The sequence below is a fragment of the Mustela erminea genome, chromosome 10, assembly GCF_009829155.1.
Source record: "Mustela erminea isolate mMusErm1 chromosome 10, mMusErm1.Pri, whole genome shotgun sequence".
Classification (NCBI taxonomy): Eukaryota; Metazoa; Chordata; class Mammalia; order Carnivora; family Mustelidae; genus Mustela; species Mustela erminea.
The window spans coordinates 71,979,914-72,002,591 of NC_045623.1; the positions used below are offsets into that span (position 1 = coordinate 71,979,914).

General features: G+C 35.4%; 1 protein-coding gene across 4 annotated transcripts in view; it reads left to right on the forward strand.

The window, feature by feature from the left end:
• SPATA6 (spermatogenesis associated 6) overlaps positions 1-22,460 on the forward strand; it is a 150,835-nt gene extending 128,375 nt beyond the window's left edge. For 3 of the 4 annotated variants that reach the window (XM_032301775.1, XM_032301776.1, XM_032301778.1), the window contains 2 exons: positions 3,794-3,885; positions 15,386-22,460. In XM_032301775.1, the coding sequence (XP_032157666.1) occupies positions 3,794-3,885; positions 15,386-15,566 (273 nt within the window). In that variant the 3' untranslated portion in view covers positions 15,567-22,460. Of the gene's footprint in view, positions 1-3,793; positions 3,886-4,630; positions 4,781-15,385 lie in introns of those variants that run through there. The other variant, XM_032301777.1, reaches the window with a different exon arrangement.
• Positions 22,461-22,678: the final 218 nt, after the last annotated feature.

Below are 22,678 nucleotides of genomic sequence, written 5' to 3' on the forward strand. Positions count from 1 at the left end.
TTAATCTCATCCATAAATACCTCATGGAAATTTCCAGAATAATGTCCCACCAACATCTAGGCTGCATGGCTGAACCAAGTTGACATACGTAATTAACCATCATATGTACCTTTTCTCAGCCTCCCTCTAGCAATTTGTCAAAGTTCCCATTTAAGTATTCTTTAATTGGTCTTCCCTTCAGACTTTATTATTCTTTATTACAATTATAAACCAGGTTATAGAATTAGAAAAACCTTGGGGTGCCTGGGTGGCTCAGTTGGTTACATGTCAAACTCTTGGTTTCAGCTTAGGTCATGATCTCACTGTCATGAGATAGAGCCCACAGAGGCTCCATACTCAGCGTGGAGTCTGCTTCAGATTCTCTCCTCCTCTCCCTCCCTGCTCACACACTCACTCTCTCTCAAATAAATAAATAAATTCAGTTCAAATCAATTCAAAGTTAGCCCTTCAACTTCTTATCCCTTTGTCTTTAAGCAGTTCTACCTAAGTTTTCTCTATGTTATGAATTAGGAAATTAAAGCCATTAAGGCTAACTGATTTGTCCAGGGTGATAATGCATATTAGAACTATTTAAATTCTTGTCCTTGTACACAATTCACTATAAATCATGTATTGAATTTGATAGTAATAAAATATACCTTATAGGTGTTTTAACTATGTATGAGAACTTCATTTCTTTGAGAATGACAGATGTATATTTTATTTAAACACTCTATAATTAGTGAGATTGCTTGCTGCCTTTTAGTTCTAGTTATGTTTTAGACTAACCACCTTCGTCCCTAAATTTTTCAGTTTGCAAGCATGAGTAGAAAGCAGGGGTAGTCTAAGTAAGATGTCAATCACATGTATAAGGCATAGTGATCATTGTTGAGAGGAATCATAAAAGCACATTTAATTTAGTGCCAGTTTTAGGGAAGGAAAGCCCACAGCTTCTTTTAATAATGTTTACTTTATTAATGACTTTTGCTGGAAGAAAAATGTTTCTTCGTGGAAATCCTGAGAAAGTTTCTTCTGAGCTATATTATTTAGGACCACCCTCATAAAAAAACAAGTAGATACTGGCTGAAAATAGATACAGCTGAAAGTTTGAGCCTACTTTTCATATAGGAGAGTAATCTAATGGCTTGGGATGGAGATTTTATTTCATTTGCATTCTAGGAGGCAGTATAATGTAAATCAAGTTAAATCTAATTTTAAATTTCAGTTCTGCCACTTAATAATGTATGACTTTGGCCAAGTTATTTAATTTTTTGATTTCACTACCTCCTTTTTCATAAGGTTATCAAAGGCTTAAATGATACACAAGTAAAGAGAACCTAACACAGTCCTAGATACCTTACAGGAACTCAGCAAATATTGGTGTCATCTGTTTTTTCTGTATTTGTATGTTGGCAAATGGGAATGTTGACAAGGAATAAGACTGGAATCATTTCTCCTTGCCCTAGGGTTGTGTTTCCTGGCACTAATGAGAATGATATATCTCTTCAAATGCTTGCTCTACTCATAGTTAATACCATATAATAAAGTATGATTTTTTTTTACCTCTTTACTTTTATATAATTTGACCTTTAAAAGAAAGACTATACCAGGACTCTTACAAGATATATGTATTTGTACTGAAAATATATTAAATGTCACAGAATATAGTCTTAAAATTTGAAGGGAATAACCATGAAGATCACCTGGTCCTTTGTGTTTCCTGGGGCAGAATTCCCTTCCATGAACTTCTTGAACTAGATGTGTATCAACACTCTGCCAGAATAATTTCAGTAATTATGATCTTATTTCCTCTAAAGAACATCATTCTGATTTTAGAATACTCCATTAATTAGAATGTTCTTCCCTATTTTTTCCTTTGCTCTCCTTATAATTCTGCCCTTGCTTCTTACTACCCGTAGAGCTTCACAGAATAAACAGCTATGGTTCCACAGGAACCATATCTTGGTCATTTTTTTTTTTAATCTCATAGGATAGTAAGTACCCAATTCAATATAGGGATTTATTTAATGAATACTAAAAGTTCAGATTTTTTTTAAGTACTTCTGTATTTTTTTATATATAAACTTTAAAATTTAGTCAACATTTTTTATTTCTCTTGGTCAAAAATTATTTTTTTCAACTGTATTGATAAAATTAAACAAGGAATATTGATTTATGCTTATGTATAATACCACTTATATAATTTAGAAATGAATGGCTTTTTCCAAGGAAAGAATTAAAAATTAAATATTATTTACATCTCTTTCATTCATTCCTTCTTGTAGTATAATCTGTTTCTGAAGATTGAAAACATATTACATTTTTAAAAATTTCTTACACTTTATTTTGTAGTGTCTTTTGTACTCATTACAGACATTAATGCTCTACTTCACTGATTCATCAGACTGTACAAAAATAACCAACATCCAGCTATATGATATTTAAGAAGAAGATCTAAAACCTAATGATAAGGGAAAATGGAAAATAGAAAGGGAAATTTATGCCATCCAAACACTAAGAAAGCTATTTAATTACAGTAACTGTAAATCAAAAAAAGTTAAGGGGAAAAAAGCATTAATAGAAATAAATGGAATTATTTCATTATGATAAAGGGTTAATTCACCTAGAAGCTATAACAATTCTAGATATATACTCACATTTTCTGTGATTTTTAAAAATTTGCTCTATATTTTATTGCTTCCATTTTTTTAAATTTTATTTTTTCAGTGTTCCAAGATACATTGTTTATGCACGACACCCAGTGCTCCATGCAATCAATGCTTGCCCTCCTGAATACCCACCACCAGGCTCACGCAACCCCCTACCCCTCTCCCCTCCCAAACCCTCAGTTTGTTTCTCAGAGTCCACAGTCTCTCATGCTTTGTCTCTCACTCCGATTTCCCCCAACTCCCTTCTCCTCTCCTTCTCCTAATGTCCTCCATGTTATTTCTTATGCTCCACAAGTAAATTAAACCATATGATAATTGACTCCATTGCTTCCATTTTTTAATTGAATGCTCTCTTCCCAATTTCATGCCATCAGCAAATTTTTTAGAAACATTTTTCTTCATTATCTTTATTCAGCTGATTTCTCACATAAAGTAAATGACTCCCTTATTAATACTAATCTTTATAGCAATTGATTTGTGCTTACTGGCTTCTTTTGTTATCCATTTGCCTTTATGTCTGTTCCTATCTGACTGAGGGATAACAAGGATATTGGCTAATTGTCGTGAAAGATATTTGATACTAAATTATATGAAATTACCATACATAAGAACATAGTTGCAGTGGATGATATAGTTTACAATCTATTTCTTTAGAATTCTATAGCTATGGATTTTGATACCAACTACCTTGCCCTTCATTTTTGCTTCTTGTGGCTTATTGTTGTGTTTTGGCTTATGAATAATAGGTACATGTTTGAATGCTTACATTTGCATAAGTTTTCCAGGTACTTATTCTTCAGAGTGTAGGAACAGTCTTTCAGGAGTCACATAACAATGTGTAAGATATTACTATATATCTTACTACATATCTTGACACAGTATCAATTCTTGCTCATTTATTGATGCAGGAAAACATCTACCAGGTATCTAGTCTTTGATAAGCCTTATTAACAAAATATGATAAAACTATATTTTATTGAGCAGAATCATGAATCATGAATTCTCACCTACTCTTTTTCTCTTTCCTAAGAAATCCAAGCATTTAATTCATTTCTTATAATGGGGAGAGGGAGAGCATTTCCCAAAGAAACAGAAGCATCATTTTAATTATAAAATGAATTAATGGAAATCTTTAAACTTTTCAGGATGAGAGAGATCCAGAGAAAGAAGATGAACTGGAACTGAAAAGAGGTCTTTTATACAGAGACTCTGCCTATGACAGTGACCCAGAGTATAGGTATGAGCTGGATTAATGCAGTGTGTTGAGATTTTTCTCACAGTTGGCATAAATATAACCTTTTTAATCTGCCTGGATTTGTGGGAAATTTAGACTCAAATTGATAATTATTTATTAGTAAGTTTTATTTTTAACTATATAAAAACCTATTAAAATACTTTAATGATTTCATTACTGCAACTTTTCAGTGAAAACAAATATAGTCAATTAAGGGTGATTCTGTCCATTTTACTTAGGATTTTTAGGGTATTTGACTGGCCTGCAAACCCACATATCCAGGGTTTATTTTCAGGTATATTTATTCTCATTCAAACAACAGTTGCCATAATTTTGGACCATGAGTGAACTTGTTTTTAATAACACAAGAAAAACTGTTCTTCTAGCCTAACATTTCAGAAATGTTAGTAATAACAAAATTTTTGCAAGATTATGCTAGAAAATGTCATGAAGATTTTTAAAAGCTCTGTGTCAGTTGCCACAGAATGTGATATTAAAAGCTGAGTGTAAATTGTGCGTTTAAGTAACTGAAGGTTCTCTGCATCTTTGGTGTTACACCACTGATTACCACATGGCTTCCACCTTCTGAGTTTCCTGAAAAACAAGTATAAGAAAAAAAAAAGCTCCAGATAATGGAATATGTCTTATTGCTAACTTGAGTTTTGGACTGAAGTTTCTGATCTTTACCCTGATAAGTTAGGCTAGATATTCTGTGAACATGGAAGTACTTCTCTTGCCCCTTACACAGAGTATAAATGTGAACTCCTTTCCCAAAGCTACTGCTTCCCAACCAACAGGCAACCTGGGCCTCCCATCAAGGAAGTAGCATATTACAGGTGAGTTTGAAGAAGCAATCCAAACAGGAAAAAGGAGATCCAAGAAAGTTCACACCTAAAGGAAGAAGACTTTTTACCTTTTATTATTATTATTTACTTAAAGCTCTAGTCTCCAGATTGCTACTATATGGATTAGCCTCTCAATTTTAATTCTTAAACTATATAATTGATTCTAATTTGGGTAAGAATGGATAGGGTTGGTAAAGGAAAGTGTCTGATTTGCATACTTTTCATATGAATAATAATTACCTGGGTTGCATCTTAAAAATATAGAGTTCTCCTTTCTACTCCCTTAGATTCTAAATCTTTACATAGAGGGGTGAGACCTAGGAAGCTGCATTTTAAGAAATATCATGGATGCTCCTAATGCAGCTAGTGTAAGGACCACATTTTGAAAAGCACTGGTCTGTATTTAAAGTTTGCTGTAAACCTGAGTATTGGTTCTTTTTCCAGTTCACCAAGCAGTGTTACTGGCTAAGCTTTTGATTACCTGAGACTGTTTTCGTACCCCTCAGGTAAGAGTTAAGCAGAGTATCAGAAAAGTTCTGCTTACACATTTTTTTGAGATTCTTTATATTCCTTGCCACTTATCTTATATACACATTTATTTTTTTTAAGATTTTTTACTTATTTATTTGACAGAGAGAGAGATCACAAGTAGGCAGAGAGGCAGGCAGAGAGAGAGAAGGGGAAGCAGACTCCCCACTGAGCCAAGAGCCCAATGTGGGACTCGATCCCAGGACCCTGGGATCATGACCTGAGCCGAAGTTAGAGGGTTAACCCACTGAGCCACCCAGGCGCCCCTTATATACACATTTAGACTGATTGAACCGAGTGGTCAGAACTTCAAGACCTCTTTTATAAGAATATATTTTATATTAGCTCCAGAAGCTATTGAAATGATCAGGATATTATTTTAGTTTTATCCCTAAGACATATTAAATATTCTGCCAAGGTATGACTCTCATTCTACTTTCCATCTCAAAGATGAGAGAACGTGCACTCGGAGTCATCACCCACTGGCTTGCCTTACAGCTTCCATCAGCAGACAACAAGAGGAGATTTGGGGTCTTGGCTTATATCACCCCTCTGCAGACACAAATTAACACAGAGGTCCTGAGGAAGTCTGCATGGACCCCTGGAATGGCTGAGTGAGGAGCTCAACAAATCCTCTTCCCCAAAGCAACAACTAGACAGAAGTGTCAGAAACAATAATTTTAAGACTTTAAAAATTGAAAAGCGTGTAACAAATTGAGAAGCACTTATCAAGAAAATCTACTGAACCTCAGTAAGGGCAGTAGGAATCTGTGGCACTTTGCCCAGAACTCCTGGTTCCCAGCTCCTTGGGGCAGTCCTGCTGAGAGAGCTGCAGCGTGGCTGCCAGAAGAGACTGGCTATATGGAGCAGAGCATGGGAAATCCCGTGTGCACGGAGATTAATAGAAACAACAATGACCCCACTGGCAAGCTGTAAGAGAAGGCTGAGATCTAACTACTTGTTGGTACAGATAAAGATCCAGGGACCAGGTAGCCAGCATTGGTTTTGATAAAGTTGTACTTACTCTAGTAGTCTGGAACATTATGTGGGTGTGTTAAGGGTGTAAATAAGTCCAGAAGAAACTGGAGAGGCCCTTAGGGAGCCGCTAGTCCATGGCTGAATGTGAGGCCTTGTGAAGGCACAAAGTAATATCCAGGGCAGGCTTGCAAACCAGATACACTTTGAATCTATATTCCAAGTCACACATAGATAGATCCATTGGCAAAAGATGGAACAAGCCTTTCTGACCAATTAGCTAGTCACCAACCTATGTTAACGCAGGGGCAGCCCCTAAGAGTATAAGCTTCAAAGTAGAAACAATCATTTTTTTAAAAAAAGAAAAGGAACAAGAGACATCAGAAACTATACAGGGCAAGGGAAACAGACTTCAGGCATTAGTCCAGGCAGGATACTAAACGAATAATCAAAAACAAAACCCTGGTAAGGTCAAAATCCAGAGTTGTTGCAGTTTTTATTTAAAGTATCGTTTTCAATAAAAAATTGTGAAACACACAAGAAATAGGAAAATCTAACCCATACAACTGAAGAATGAATTACTATAAACTGTCTTTGAGAAGGCCTGGATATTGGATTTAGCAACTGTGTTCAAAGAACTAAAGGCGATCCTGTTTAATGAATTAAAGGCATATATAATGGGAGTGACTCTTCAAATAGAGAATATCGATAAAGAGATAAAAATTATTTCTTTCATGTTTTGCTTCAAAATTATGCCTAGGACTCCATGCTTGATCTTGTGATCTACATGTGCACTGTGGCTATCATCCATGGAGCAGAGCAGAGAGGCCGTGCTTTCTGTAGGAGGAGCAGAATGGGAAATTGGAGTACCTGTTACTGTACACGGCAGCCTGTGCATGCTAGCTGTCCTAGGTCTTCTGACATCTTTGAGTATAAAATTCATTTGGAAGAAATCTCTTTTATCAAGGAGTTGTTAAGTAATCTTACTTAAAGTGCTTTGGAGTTTGGAGCCAGAGTTTGGGAAGAACTTTCTACCTGTGCTGACCTCCCTCTCTCTTATGTGCTACCTATATTTAAGGAAATTTTAGACCTTCATGATGGTAGCCTTGCCAGTGCCCTGGGTCCTAGTGTGCTTTTTAGTACCCCCTCTGTATAGTTCAGATTTCTTCAGTTTTCAGGGTGTTTAAATTTCTCTATATTGTCGTGTACTTCTGGCATAACTGTCTTACTTGAACCTTGTTCCTAATTAAAGACCAGGCATGAGTGATCCTTCATATAGATGGGAGTTGGTCACAAAAAGAGAGAAGTAAGGATAAAAATAATTTTAAGTTCATCATTAAAATGTGAATTGACCTGTTATGACTATTGTCTGAAATTTTTAATCATATTCTTTTATGGAACTAGCTAGTGATATAAACTGTTTTCTATTTACTTATGCATATTTTTCAGGTTATTAAGAGTAGAAATATGTTCGATATAATGTTTTAATTGTGAAATTATTTGTAACTGAGTAATTTAAATTTTGACTCTATTTATTTTTTTTATCTTTATAGATTCCAGTATAGTTAATATACAGTGTTATCTTAGTTTCAGGTGTACAATATCGTGATTCAGTAATTCTGTGCTTCAGCTGGTGCTCATCACAAGTGCATTCCATCATTCCCATCACCTATTTCACCTATCCCCCACCCCCCTCCCCTTCCATACCCAGCAGCTGAGTATTTTTGAATAACACAGGCTTGACTCTAGTTTTCATCTCTTCCCTATTGGTCACTATTTGATTAATCAGATGAATCTATTAAGATATAATAACAGCCAAAAGGCTGCCTTTAATATTTAACAAATAGAAGAAAAAATCTAAATATTATACGGACTTAAAATCTCTTAAATAACTAAGAATAAACCTTCATTTTTAAGTGAGATAAATGTTATTTGATTCTATTTTGAATTCACTGGATCTTGTGGTATTAACTCAAGTATCTTAAAATCCTTTTTCATTAAATACTTAAGGTTGAACTTTTCTTTTTAAATAAATTTTGTCTAGGGGCACCTGTGTGGCTCAGTGGGTTAAAGCCTCTGCCTTCAGCTCAGGTCATGATCCCAGGGTCCTGGGATTAAACCCCACATCAGGCTTTCTGCTCAGCAGGGAGCCTGCTTCCTCCTTTCTCTCTGCCTGCCTCTCTGCCTACTTGTGATCACTGTCTGTCAAATAAATAAATACAATCTTTAAAAAAAAAAAGTTTAATTAAATTTTGTCTAAAAGGTATATTGATATTCAGAAATATTGGGGGTGCTGCATATTTTTGTGATTTTTCAAAGTGTCAAGATTGTAGCTTAGGAGTCTAGAAAACTCTCTGATGATTAAGACAGGGCAATGTTGTATTCATTTTTTAAAACAAAAATATGACCTTGGTAATTAGACTTAATATTGATGCCAGGACATGTCCAATGTTCCAACTTGTTGCCTGCTTAAAAAATACTACTACTGAGCAACCAGAATGGTTTTAGGACTACCAAATCTTGGCAGACTGATTTAATTCTTTAAATAGATCATGAGAAAGTAATACATTAAATACAACTTTCGGTAAGAATTGTGATTTTATGACATTCTCATGAACAACTAGGCAGTTATGGTCTGAACTAATGTTAGGTGGACTGCGGGCTGGATGATGACATGGAAGAGACTATTACAGCAATCCCGAGTTAGATTCAAGAGGCATAATAAGCAGTCGTTCATGATGATATGCTTGAACTGTAGTTGTCTGAGCTCTAGTGATAACTGCCATTAGGAATAAAAAATGCATTTATTATTTTATGTAACCAGGGCAAAACAGGAAAACCCTCCTGAAGTATCACAGCTGTGCTCTTCATTAAACCAGTTTTATGGGTAGTTCTCTTTACTCCAAGTATGAGAGGGAAGTCAGAATAATAAAAATAAATGAGCTGGTCTTTATGGGTTTACCCTGAATTCATGAAACTGGAGGGAGGACTTAAAATATCAGTTTAAAATACTATTTTTTTGTGTTTAAATAAAGATCACTTGTCCCCTATATACATATTACTAAAAATAATGCTTGAGACTGAGGAGATTTTGGAGTAATCTTGATTCAGTCACCCACTCAGTAGAAATCCCTTCTGTGTCCTCCCATTGTAGGCTCATTATTCATTCCAAGATAAAATTATTTGACTTCTGACAGTTAAATCTTACTTTATTCTTACCTCTTCAGATGTACCTGGTATTTTATGATACTCCAAACTGCCTCCTGCCTTGATTCTCTTACAATACGGTGCCCGGAATAACTTCTGTCTTCTTGTTTATGAAATGAACACCTACTTATTCTCTAGGACTAAAGTCAGGTTTTTCCCTCTTGTGAGATCCTTTCATGACCTCAATAGACTGTTAGGCATTTTCTCCCTTATCCTGCCACTTCCTCTCATGTATTTCATTTGAATTGGCAACGTTTTTCTCACAGTAACTATTCTATCATGTGTCTGTTTTGTCTTCTGTTAAATGTGAGCTCTTCCTGAAGGCACAGATATGTTACTTATCTTTGTTTTTGACAGTCCATCAAAGTCTTTGATATGTAATAGTTCAATTTCAAAAAATTGTTCCATTATTAAAACTATGTTCTTTATTAATAATGATCAGTTACATTGCTAAAATTCCATCATTTAAGTAAACTTATATTTTGATTGTGGTATTTAATAACATGTCTAGATAAGGAATCAAGAAAGGAATTAATAACATTGAAAGCTCTTAGACTTTATTTGTTGTCAGTGGCTCATTTCTACACATTCTTAGTCATAGAAGAGGGGGGGGAAAAAGACCTGTGAGTAACCAGTGTTCAGTAAATTTCTCTGAATGTACTTCTTTTACAGTTTACTATATAGTTTCTGCTAATGATAAAAGAAGATAAATGGCAAGATGCAATTTTTTCCCTAAACTTTTTTGTTCCTATAGAAAACAAAGTCTCAGGGGACCTGGGTGGCTCAGTCAGGTAAGTGGCTGCCTTCGGCTCAGGTCATGATCCCAGAGTCCTGGGATGGAGCCCCGTGTCGGGCTCCCTGCTCAGCGAAGAGCCTGCTTCTCCCTCTCCCTCTGCCTAGTGCTCTGCCTACTTGTGCTCTCTCTCTATCCCTCTGTCAAATAAATAAATAAAATCTTAAAAAAGAAAAAAGAAAAGAAAATAGAAAAGTCTCTAATTCAGTGCTTTCTAATGATAGTTCCTAGACCAGTGACATCAGCATTACCCTGGTATTTGTTAGAGATCCAAATTCGTGGACTCTACCTCAGTAACTCTGGAAACGAGACTCAACAATCTTATTGGTAATAGGCCTTCCAGATGACCTGATGCATATTATAGTTTGAGAACTACTGCTATAATTTATGTCTTTAATTACATTTCACCTTTATATGGTATCTTTAAAAATACAAAATACTTTTCAGATTTTAATAAACTGTAATATATCCTCTTCCTGTTACATATTCTAAACCCCAAGACTTTTGAGTACTTCCATTCCTACTTTTCATCCATTCATCCATCCATACATCCACCCACCTATATGTCCATCCATTCCATTGCCTCTAAATATACATCACATCCTTAAAAATATTCCGTATTTTGTGAATCAAAGTTTTGTTTGATAGGAGCCTTTGTTGGGTATTATGGGAAAGATCTTATTCTTTTATTATATAAACATCTTTAATCATATTGACTCTTAAATCACAATTTTGAAATATAGAATGTCATCTTTGAAGTCACTTTCAGCTCTGATTTTTTTTTTTTTTTTTTAGTACAAATGGCCAGTAGCCAATTTTATAATCCTCATGGCCTTTTCATTATTTCTTTCAATTAATAGTTTGGGGATAGCATATCCATCTTACCTTCTGACCTTCTTTTCAATGAGTATTGAGGTATTTTGAGATATTTTGTCTGAAGACTATATGCTTGGCCTTCATTTGGCATAGGAAACCCTGATGTAATTAACATCAGGGTTTCAAGTGAGTTCATTCTTTTTGAAGCAAAAAATTAGTAATGTCCTTTGTCTCCTAGTTCATGCTAAACTTTCCGAAGACCTTTCTCTTCTTTGATATATGCTAGGCCTTATCAACACCTAGGAATTGAAGCTGTGCAGTTCTTGGATATTATCCTGGTCTGTTCTTTTTTCTCTTTTTCTCTTAATAGCATTATCATAATTAAATACAGGGCTCCCTACTTAAGTAGCAAGAGTAAATTAAAACAAAATGTACCACATTAATAAAATACTATCCCCATTTTGAAAGTAACCGTTTGATAGTATGTAGTACTGATGCAGTATTTTGTAGAATATAGTAGGAATTCACTAAAAGGCTTTGAATTAATGAATGCTGAAGATACTCTTGGTAAAATAGAGGACTATAATTTTTAAAAGCCTATTACTATAATAAAGCTTTTTAGAGTCACTTACACATATTAAACTTACTAATATATTCAGTAATGAAAATCAGAATTGACTCAATATGTTCACAGTTCATTAGAGATTTAATGCTTTCATGTCTGGAAGTAAATATCTTTTTTAGGATTATGGTACTGCACCTATCTGTGGACCATATTAGGACCTGTTCTGTGTTCACATCTCTGTTTTGAAATTCAGACTTCCAGGCCAAACTAATTCCTAAATTCTCTCCAGAGAATTACAATATTCTTTATTAAATTGAAGAACTTTGCAATTTTAAATAGCAATAAACTCACTGCCAAATTTTACAAGCTCTAAAAGCATCAGGATGTATATTTTGGCCACTTTAGCTCTTCTTTACAGAACCTTATCAGGTTTACATTTGCTTCTAAAAAGCTTTCTGAATTTTATTTATTCATTGCAAGCCACGGAGGTGATACTTTACGGCAGCTTTGAGACATGAAAAAAAAATGTATTGTCTAATGGAACCAAAGCAGTAACAAATCTATGCCAGGTAACATTAATTATAGTAATTGATGATAGAGGTGGTAATTTGGTTTACAATCTCAGAAAAAATCTACACAATGTTGTTTAAGGTTAGCAGCTATGCTGCTACTTTACCTCTCTGAGTGGGGGGTAGAGGTGTATGTTAGAAATTCAGACTTCTGTTCAGTAGTTTATCATAGTAGAACTAGCCTGGCAACTAAACAAAATGTAGAATTCAAAAAAGAACATTGTTAGCTGGCCATCAGCATGTAGTAAAGTCAGTGATTGTGGAAAAAGAGATAAGGACAAACCTGTGTTTTGTGAAATTTTAATTAGTTCATGACTTATTGCAAAACAATACAACAAATAAAAACAACCAACCAAGCAAAACACAACACTGTGGGATTCCTAAAGTAGTATGAGGGAACACAGGCAAATGCCTGGGCTGGTAGATACGGTTGCAGAGGCAAAAAAGATGTAGAAATGTTTCTGTTAATACATTTGTGGGTGTATGATTCCCCTATCATTTGATTCATACGGTAAAAAAAAAAAAAAAATGACAATAGGAGTGAAGCTTGGTGAAAAAATATCTGTGAAATCAGAAATTATATTCAGTGGCTAGACTATTTCTTCAGCAAAGCTAATGAAAGAAATGTAACTATATCAAAGCAAGAACACTAAGACTTAGCTAAGGCCCTTTGAATAATTTTAAATATTATACTGACATTATTAGAAATTGTCTTAATTATCCCTCCTTAACTGAATGGACAAGATAGAAGTAATGATAGTCATGTTTTAAAACACCTCTGTTATCCCAGAGACTCTATCATTTTCAAAATTTTCCAGTGTGAAAGAGGCAGCACCCAAGTGTGAAGAAAGTATGATAGGATCTAGTAAATCTAACTAAAAAATATGAGGTAAAATTTCATTTTAGCAAGGCCTACAGGGGTAGAGAGACCTATTGTCATGGTTCACAGAAGTGAATTTTTAAAAACATATCACATATATTACTTGTAATAGGGGAATATATTTAAGGTTTGTGCATCCTAAGTAATAATAATAGTGATAATATGATAAATGAATACCCCTTTACTCACCATTCAGCTTCATAGAACATTAGCCATACCTCTAAAGCCACCTTATGCTCCTAGCCAATTTCATCTCTTTCCATAGAGATAGCTATTGTTACAGCTTTTCCATTGTTTTTTTCTTTGTAGTTATACCACACATGAATCTATCCTTCAGCAATAAGTTGTTTAATTTTCCTTGTTTTAGACTTTATATAAATGTAAGAATAACTGTGTACTGTTTAGAATTTTTCTTTTTCACTCCATTTGTTTTTCAGTTTCACCTACATTGATGCATGTGGCTATAGATCATTAATTTTCCCTGCTGCATATTATATCATTATAGGCACATACCATTTTATCCATATCTGATCTAAGGTAGATGGATATTTAGGTAGCTTCCAGTCCTTAGCTTTTTTACAGAGTGTTATTATAAACATGTCTGTACATGTCTCCTGGTACACAAGTGCGAGAATTTTACTTCGTTACCCGGGAGTGGGATTACTGGCTTGAAACTGCTTATCCAACCTTATTGGGTCATGCCGAACTCTTCCAAAATGAGTGTCTAAATGTTCTCATGACTTTACGTCCTCATGGACCACCATGTCAGGCTCCAAGAATGATAACCCAAACTACTCCATGCCTTTTTTCATGGTGTCTTTTATTGTGTTCAGGTGTTAGATTGACTTCATGTCAAATAGCAAAGTCTTCTTATAGATACACAGCCCTGAGAGTTCCTGTTTCACAATTGACAATAGAGGTAACATCATTGAACTGAGAAGTAAAGGAAGAAATTGTTTATTGGAAGTGAGATTCCAAATGCATGAATAAAATATATGTGGCATTTAATAAACAGAACATACAGTTTTATAGGGTACAAACTTCATAATCTCTATCATGCCTGAGAGTCTTATCTATAACAAGTAATTAATTTCTTGAAGTCAATTATTTATTTAAAAAAAAAAAAAAAAACACCTCAGTCCTTGAAAAAGTCAACATTTTGTTTCTGGCAAATATGTTAATCCCAGAACTTAATATTAGTGAAAATTGTAACTTTGGTATGTTTTTAAAAGTACTATCAAACTTTCAAAAGGAGTTGCCTTTTCTTATTACCATTATAATTAGTCCTGGTCTATTTCATAGCTTCCTATCTATTCTCTCTTTTTTCTTCAAGACCCTCAAAACTGGATCCCTATCACTTCAAATACACTTTTTGGCCTTGTTTTCCATTTTCTAGAAGTTGTTCATATTCAGGCTAATTTCCTGCTCCTCCTTGAGGACAATAGCAGTGTGCCATAGTGGAAGGGGCCTTAAGACCACAGATGTGGTATCTCTTTCTGTTCTGCCAGTCACTAGCTGGGTGGCCATAGGCAAGTCCCTTGACTGAGCTTCAGTTTCCACAGCTACCAACTTCAGAGTGTCCTCAGATTTTTAGGTAAATATGGAGTACCTAGTTGTTTAGTGCCTTGTGGTTAATAATGTCTGTGTGCAGAGTAAGCACTATACTATACATTTTACACATATTATCTTTGATTTTTTTTTAAAGATTATATTTATTTATTTGACAGAGAGAGAGATAGCAAGAGAGGAAACACAAGCAGGGGGAGTGGGAGAGGGAGAAGTAGTCTTCCCGCTGAGTGGACAGCCCGATGCAGGGCTCTATCCCAGGACCCTGGGATCATGACCTGAGCCAAAGGCCACTGCTTAACCGACTGAGCCACCCAGATGCCCCTTGTCTTTGATTTTTAAACAACACTGAAGAAAATACAGTAAAGGAAGCTGAGACTTGGGATGACTAAATAAATTGCCCTTGGGTCCATAGCTTATAAAGGAGCTGTTACCCGGTTTCAGGTCTGCCTAACTGGGGAAGCCAGAAGCTCTCAAGACTGGCCTTCCCACAGCGTCTGCACCCTGCTTTCACCACATCACACGCATCTCCCTTCTCAGCATTCTTCGTAACTCTCTCAGGCACAATTTTCACTTTAGTGTTTTGTAATAGTTTCATACAAGTAGGGTCACTCTTTGAAGGCACAGACCTCATTGTCTTTTATTTCTTGCAGCCCAGAGTATCACACACACATAAAGTACTCAGTAAATATTTGAATTATATAATACTACCTCTCATTGAGTTTCACCAGTTTTAATATTTTATATCCTTTTTTATAGCTCATTTCAGCGGCCACGTGGCACTCTCCATTTGGATGATGGTGAATACTGGTCTAACAGGGCAGCCTCTTATAAAGGGAAATCCCACCGACCCATCTTTGAGAACAGCATGGACAAGATATACAGGAACTTGTACAAAAAGGCCTGTAGTTCTGTTTCTCATACACAGGAAAGCTTCTGAGACCATCCATGATAAACTGTATGGGTGTCTGTGTCAACTTCTCAATGAAAACGTTTGATGTGATCAATATCTGTATTCTTTTTTTTTTTTAAACAGGTGGTTCTGAATAGTTAGATGTGAATAAGTTTACTGCTTCAAATGGTCAATTATCACAGGCAGTCCTTTTATTTTTAATCACAGAAGAGAGTGCTCTGTTCTAAAAGTCAAAGCTCTGCACCGTAATCACAGCTTCCAATCTGATTATGAGAAGAATGTTCTGCCACATATAGCTCATATCTCCATCTACAAATCCCAGAATAGATTCTCTCTAGAAATGGTCTGCCTTAATCACCTTGTGATTTTCTTTTCATCTGCTTGATTGGTTATCTTGTCTAAGATTAATATGGACTCCCTTTTCTTGGTAATAAGCAAAAAAGATATACTATACAGAAATTAGTTTCCTAAGTTTAAAACCCGTATTTTACTAGTATTTCCTACTTAGTTCTCCTCCCCAAAAAAGGCTCCTTGTACTTCTTAGCTAATAAGAAATAGGGGTTTTTTTAAGTTTCTATAATCATTCACTTCCTCTTCTTTAAAAGAACTAAGTTACCTACAATACGGTCAGCTAGAAATAGCAGTGGCCATGTGTGACCCAAAATGTGAATAACTGATTTTTAAAAATAGAGTTCTTTGCATGATTTTCTTTTAAGGTCCTATCTCTTGGTGCAACCAGATTCAGAAAAAAGCTTTTGTTAGCACGTAGAAACTCAGAAAGAATAAAGGGATTATATTGTATTTTAAAACTCTTTAGAGTTTTCATAGGTACCAAGTGACCCAGGAAAAGTAGTATCTTTACCTAAAGGACACTTTAAACCATAAAGGGGAGTAAAATATTATACAGAATGCTTTGTACTGGAAAATCCGGTAGTTGATAAAATTAGCTCCTCTCTACCTGCCTTATCCACCCCTGTGAGGCCAGTGAGTCTTTGAAGATATGAAGAAATCGGTCACCTCGTATTTATCAGAGTAAGTGGAGGGAAAGTAGAGAATAGAAAATAAGTAAACTTGGCTGACAAGCTCGAAGAGTTGACAATACAGTACTGTTCTCTCACTGACTCTACCTATGGTTGGTTTTACAGTTATGATTTAAAAAAGAAAAAACTTGAACTCCATTTAAGTTGAAATTAACTTGTAAAATTGAGTGATTTGTTTTGTATTAGGAGAAAATATATAATATTTGTTATATAATAATAGGATTTTTAAACTTCATGTTTAGAGTGTTCTGGCATGGCAATCAGTGATGTATGGGAAAGTATGCCAGAGAAAGGGGCCAGGAGGCCTAGGCTTTATTCCATCCTGCCATTCTCCTGCTGAGTCTCTTTAATTCTCTTGGCCCAACTCTCCTCAGGTATCAAGTGAAGAGAATGAAGCGGATCAGCATTTCTTGAACTGTTTTCCATGGACTTCTAGTCTAAGAGATGGCTGTAGGCATGTAGATACAGGTGTTTCGTTAGTCATATAAGCTGAGGAGACTCTCTACACTAGATTCACACTCCCCAACTTAGAGAGTCATAGGTAGGAAGGCAGGAGTGAAAGGCAGTGCTATCGATACTGGAACAGCTGTTCCAGACAGAGCTGTCCAGGCAAACTAGCAAGTATGGCTGATAGAGTAAACACTGGCCTGTTGGAGGCACTAAAATATCCTGGCATAACCCTCTCTCATTCTAGCATCTGGTCTGGAGTCTGACACATAATTAGTTCTCATTAAATATTTTTTGAATTAGCCCAGAATTTCCTAAGTGAGCATGTAGCAGTATTTGTCATTATGGCGATCCTTCCCCACCCATCCCACCCCCTCAGCTCCCCACACTCCCTTTCAATCATGCCGTCCTCAGGTCCATGTAGACACTGTCAAGGAAGTAGTACACTACACAATCACAGAGTTACCCCCTGGCTGTAAGTTGTAGGATGGCGTTTTGTACAATGAGCTTTTTGAAGGTCAGCAATGACTAATCCTTTTTTTTTTTTTTTAAACAAAAAATACCATCAGTGAAACAATATGTTTTGATTTTGTTTTTGTTTTACATGTGGAAACAAATGAAAAACTCTTCCATTTAAAAGGTCCTGCTTGGTGAAAAGAACAAATACAAACTTCAAAGAAAATTTCACTTTCATAGAAAATCTCCCAAGTGAATAACTACATCAAAAGTTACCTATTACACCTATTTCTGCCATTGGCTATAGAAAGACCACAAAAAATTAGGTCTCAAAGGGGAACTTAAGAATATGATATTCTGAAAGGTATTCTCCTGTGGATTACATTTGATTTCTCTCTGAAGGAGCAGATGAAGAAAATTTCCAGATATATCTAGTGTCTTAGCTAAGTATCTATTTCTATTTCCTGGGGGAAGGAGTGGTCTTTGTTGCTCTCCCTATTACTATGAATTCTTATGTTAAATTATTGTTAAGAAGTAAAACCTTTAAATACTAATAGTTGTCTTTTCTCATTGTAAGAAGCAGAAAGATGCATTATTTCCTTAGCCTTTTAAAAATATTTCTTATAATCTAGTAATAGTCATTGGATTTAATATGAAAGATAAATTGATCTTACTTCTTCCTTTTAAGGTATTTTTGTCCTTTAAATAAAAAGAAAAAAAGCCCTGGGAATTTCAGGAAGAAAGATGTCAATTCAACTTAGAAAAAAGATTTGTGATTTGACAGAGTGAAGTCTTCATGGTCCCACTATTAGCTATACAATCTTGTTCAAGTCATTTATCCTTCTTGGAGCTAAGTTTTCTTATCTATAAGGTGATGAAGGGGTTAATTTAGAAGAGGCTTTTAATGTTCCAATATTGCTGTAATTGTGTAATTGATTAACATGGAAGATAAATAAGTTCTAGGCTGCAGAGTTGTATTGTAACTTCAAAGATTAATCCCCTGATTAAAAATCTGGAGCAGATAGAGCATCCTTCTTGTGTTCATTTTCCAATAGTAGCTTTATTGAGATATAACTCATATACTGTAAGGTTTACCCTTTAAAAGTATACATCTGCATGGTTTTTAGTATATTCATAGAGTTGTGTGGCTATAACCACTAGCTAATTATAAAATTTTTGATGACTCCAGAAAGAAATCCTGAACCCATCAGCAATCACTCTCCATTCCCTTCTGCCCTCCCCTCCTGGCAACCAGTAATCTGCTTTCTGTCTCTGTGCCTGTTCTGGCATTTCATATAAATGGACTCATACCATATGTGACCTTTTGTGTAGCATAATGTTTTTCATAGTTCATCTGGGTTGTAATGCACATCAGTACTTTATTCCTTTGGTGATTAAGTAACAGTCTTAATGTGGGTGCACAACCCTCAGTTGATGAGCATTTATATTATTCCCACTTTGGGGATATTATGAAGAGCACTGGGGCATGAAATTTGTGCATGAGTTTTTGTGAGAACATATCTTTTCATTTCTCTCAAGTGTAAACGTAGAAGTGGAATTGCTGAGTCATACGGAAACACCGTGTTTGACATTTTGAGGAACAGCCCAACTGTGTTCCAAAGGGACTCCACTATTTTACAATTTTTGTGTTTTCCTAATTTTACCTTAGGATCTTGGGCTCGTTACACATTTAAGCATCATCCACCCATTCATCACATGTTTACTGAGCACTGTGTTAGTTGTAGAGTGTATCAGTTTTTACACATACGAGTGTGTGCATACCTGCACGTGTGAAGAGTCTGCTGAAAAAACAACATTGTATTCCAACATTTATAGTGGTTGGTAACCTCTACAATGGAAGACTACAGGAATGGGGATATAATACAAGAATGGGGACACAAGGCATTCTAGCTTGAAACAGAACTTGCAGAAGCATAAAAATGGGGGAGAGCATGGTTGTTCAGGAAACTCCACGGGCTGTCACTGGAGATGGTCCGCAGGAGTGCAAGACCTTTGGGAAGACGGGTTGAGCAAAATAAAAGAAGGGCAAAGAGAATGATAGGCCTGGAACAGCACTGGAAGAGGTGACCTTTGAGCTGGACATTGGAAGATGGGAATGATTTTTGAGGAAAGGAAACCAAGATGGAATAAACTAAATATTGATCAGGTTTTATTATGAGGGGAGAAGTGGGATAGAAGGAAATATTTAGTAATCAGTTAAAAATTAAAGATCTAGAACTTAGGAGAATTCAGAAGTAGAGAATGGATTTTGAAATCAGATAAAATAATGAAGTGAGAGAAAAACAAATGAAAGCTGTCTGCTGTTCTTGTCCTAATTGGTACAGGACCATTATAGGTGCCCTGACGGAAGGAACCTCAAGCAATTGCATGTTTTGCTTATTGTGGAGGCTCTGGTGGCTAGCATGTTAGAGGGCCACTCTTTTAGAAATTAGGAATAATAATGGAATTATATTTCTATTATAATTAGGGAAATAGCTAGAAATTCATGTACAAAATAAAGAGGTAAAAGAGGAAACCCAATTTTTTGTTATGAGTTATTATTTATCTCTGAGTGATGCATTTAGTTGGGTAATATAAAATTTCTTAGACAACCAGAACTGGTGAATATTCATCCGTTCAAAAATATTATCAAAGGTCTTCTCTGCTCTAGGCAATCTGCACAGCACTGACTCAGCATCCAAAGATAAACAAAAACGTAGTTTTTGACCTGAGTTCATGGGGGGAGACTGACATTAATTTACTTATTATATTGAGAGAAGTACTGTAATCAATGATAGAAATGCTATAAAGATTAAAAGGAAGTCCTAATTAATTCTTAAAGGTGTCATATACTTCAGGAATTAGTAACTAATGATAATTGAAATTAGCTGGTATTCTACTAGATGGTCTGGATAGTATAGGCCTTAGAAAATCACTAGGACTTTTATTAAAGTAGGAAGGAAATAACCCAACACAGAACAGATATGAGCATATATACTGCTACACTTACCTTGTTCTTTATAGGTTAATATTAAGTCCTTATTCTCTTTACTAAAAATAACTCTACTTTTGAGGGGAAAAATGTGTGTTGCGTATAAGAGATTCAAAAAAGTACATTTTGCTATATTTCTATAGATCACCTCCACAAAAGTACTGAACATGAATTAGTAAAATAAATCAGGACTCTTGAACTCAGGGAGCTCATTTTGACTATTGATGGAGGATCAGACAAGCAATGCTAATATAGTGTCCAAGGATTTCCTTATTTTTAGTCTTATGCTTTATGTAGGCTTCTCTAGCTCAGGAGTATTTCCTCATCTTTGTGTTTCCAGCACCACAATCTGAGCATACCTTTATTATAGCACTTAAACTGAATTACAAATGCCTTTCTTGTATGCCTTTTTCTATTGGTCTAGGGCCCTGTTTACTTTTGTATCTGTGGCACAGAGTAGTTGTACAAGGTTTGTTGAATGACTGCATGAAAGAAAAAATACATAAAGGGCCACTAAAAATGATACAAAGCCCAGCTACCTGGACAGAAGGAATAAGAAGACCTGATAGGACTTGCTTTCAGCTAGTTTATCCACACCAGTAGCCAAAAGAGAAGACAAAGGAAGAGAGAAAAATCCTAGTTGAACCATGGTCCTCAAGAAGAAAGAAATGGTTCATCAGTTGAGTTAGTGTTTATGTAGTGCAATCTATTTTTCAAAAAAGTACTCTCAAATTAAGAAAAAATAAATTATACGATGGCCTTTTTGTTTGGCTGTTACTTGACTAAGCAACTGAAATGTACAGCATTCAGGTGCCAAGGGCCAGGTCCTACTCAGCTGCTGCAAGGGGTGATAAGTACAGAGTTAGGCAGTGGACCAAGCAAGCAATTGCCTGCAATTGTTTCCAGCACCTTCTATTCCAATGGAGTTTAATTAAATCCCTTCTATGAAATGCAAATTACATGGTTCCCAAGAAGAGCCTTAAATGTTCTTTCCCAATGTCTTATGTTTTATCATTCACGCAGAGGCAAATTTTTGACTGAAGGATTGAATAATTTTCCATCTTCCAGCCTTCAGATGTAACTAAGGTACTCAATCTAGAAACTGTGGCTCTCTAGATTAAGAGTTGGTATATTAAGGCATTTAAATGAATATTTAAGCAAAACTGTCTCAATGAAATAGTTTTTTTAAGCTAATATCTTGAACCTTAGTATGTTGCATTCAAGTTATGCTAAATCAAGTAAATGAACCTGATGGAAGAGAATGCATTCTGCTCTAATTTGTACTATATGAATGTTTGCAGTATATTGGGGGGGGGCAGTTAGGGTAATTTTTTGGTTTTTTAAATTCTCATCCTCATCTAAGCATCATCTTTAAAATTCTTAAAACAAGGGAATTAAAGTCATACTTATGTAAGGACACCATCTGTACTTGATGATATACATACGTTATATTATTTGATCTTCCCAACAGCCCTGTGAGCTAGGGTAGGTATAAGTAATCTCAGTTTTAAAGACCAGATAACCAAGGATCAAACTGCTATGATTGGCTAGTGATAAATACAGTCAGTATATGGTAAAGCTCAGATTTGAATCTAAACCCAATTCTTCCTCTCAACAAGTAAGTGGTTACAAAAACTCAGCCTGTTACAGTTAACATTTTTAAATGGTGGGGCTAGTTCTTCAGAGAACTGCTATAGATTACGACCCCAATTTAATTAACATTAATGTAGTAAAACCTTGGGCAATTTTCCAACATCCAAACACTAATAATGAATAGAGATCATTTCATAAACTAAGGTAGAAGTTGGTGGAAGTATATGAAAGGAACATCACTGAAGATTTATTTTAACCTGAAATTTCATGGTAACCAGAAATGATGTATGGGATAGTTCCAGGTAAAAAGACAATGTGCTTTCTGTGGAGCACTAGTTACCCTCTTTGAGTAACTACACATTCAAGCATCACTAACATTTCTCTTTTTAAAAACAGCTTTATTGATGTATAATTGGTATACAAAGAACTGTATCTATTTAATATGTAGAGTTTGATAAGTTTGGACCTATGCAAACACCTATGATACTGTCAACACAATCAAGGCAATAGTCATGTTCAACACATTCCAGTTTCCTTGTGTCCCTTTCTTTATGTATTAAATATAGACACCATGCCATACAGTAGTTCTCTAGAACTTACTCATCTTCGAG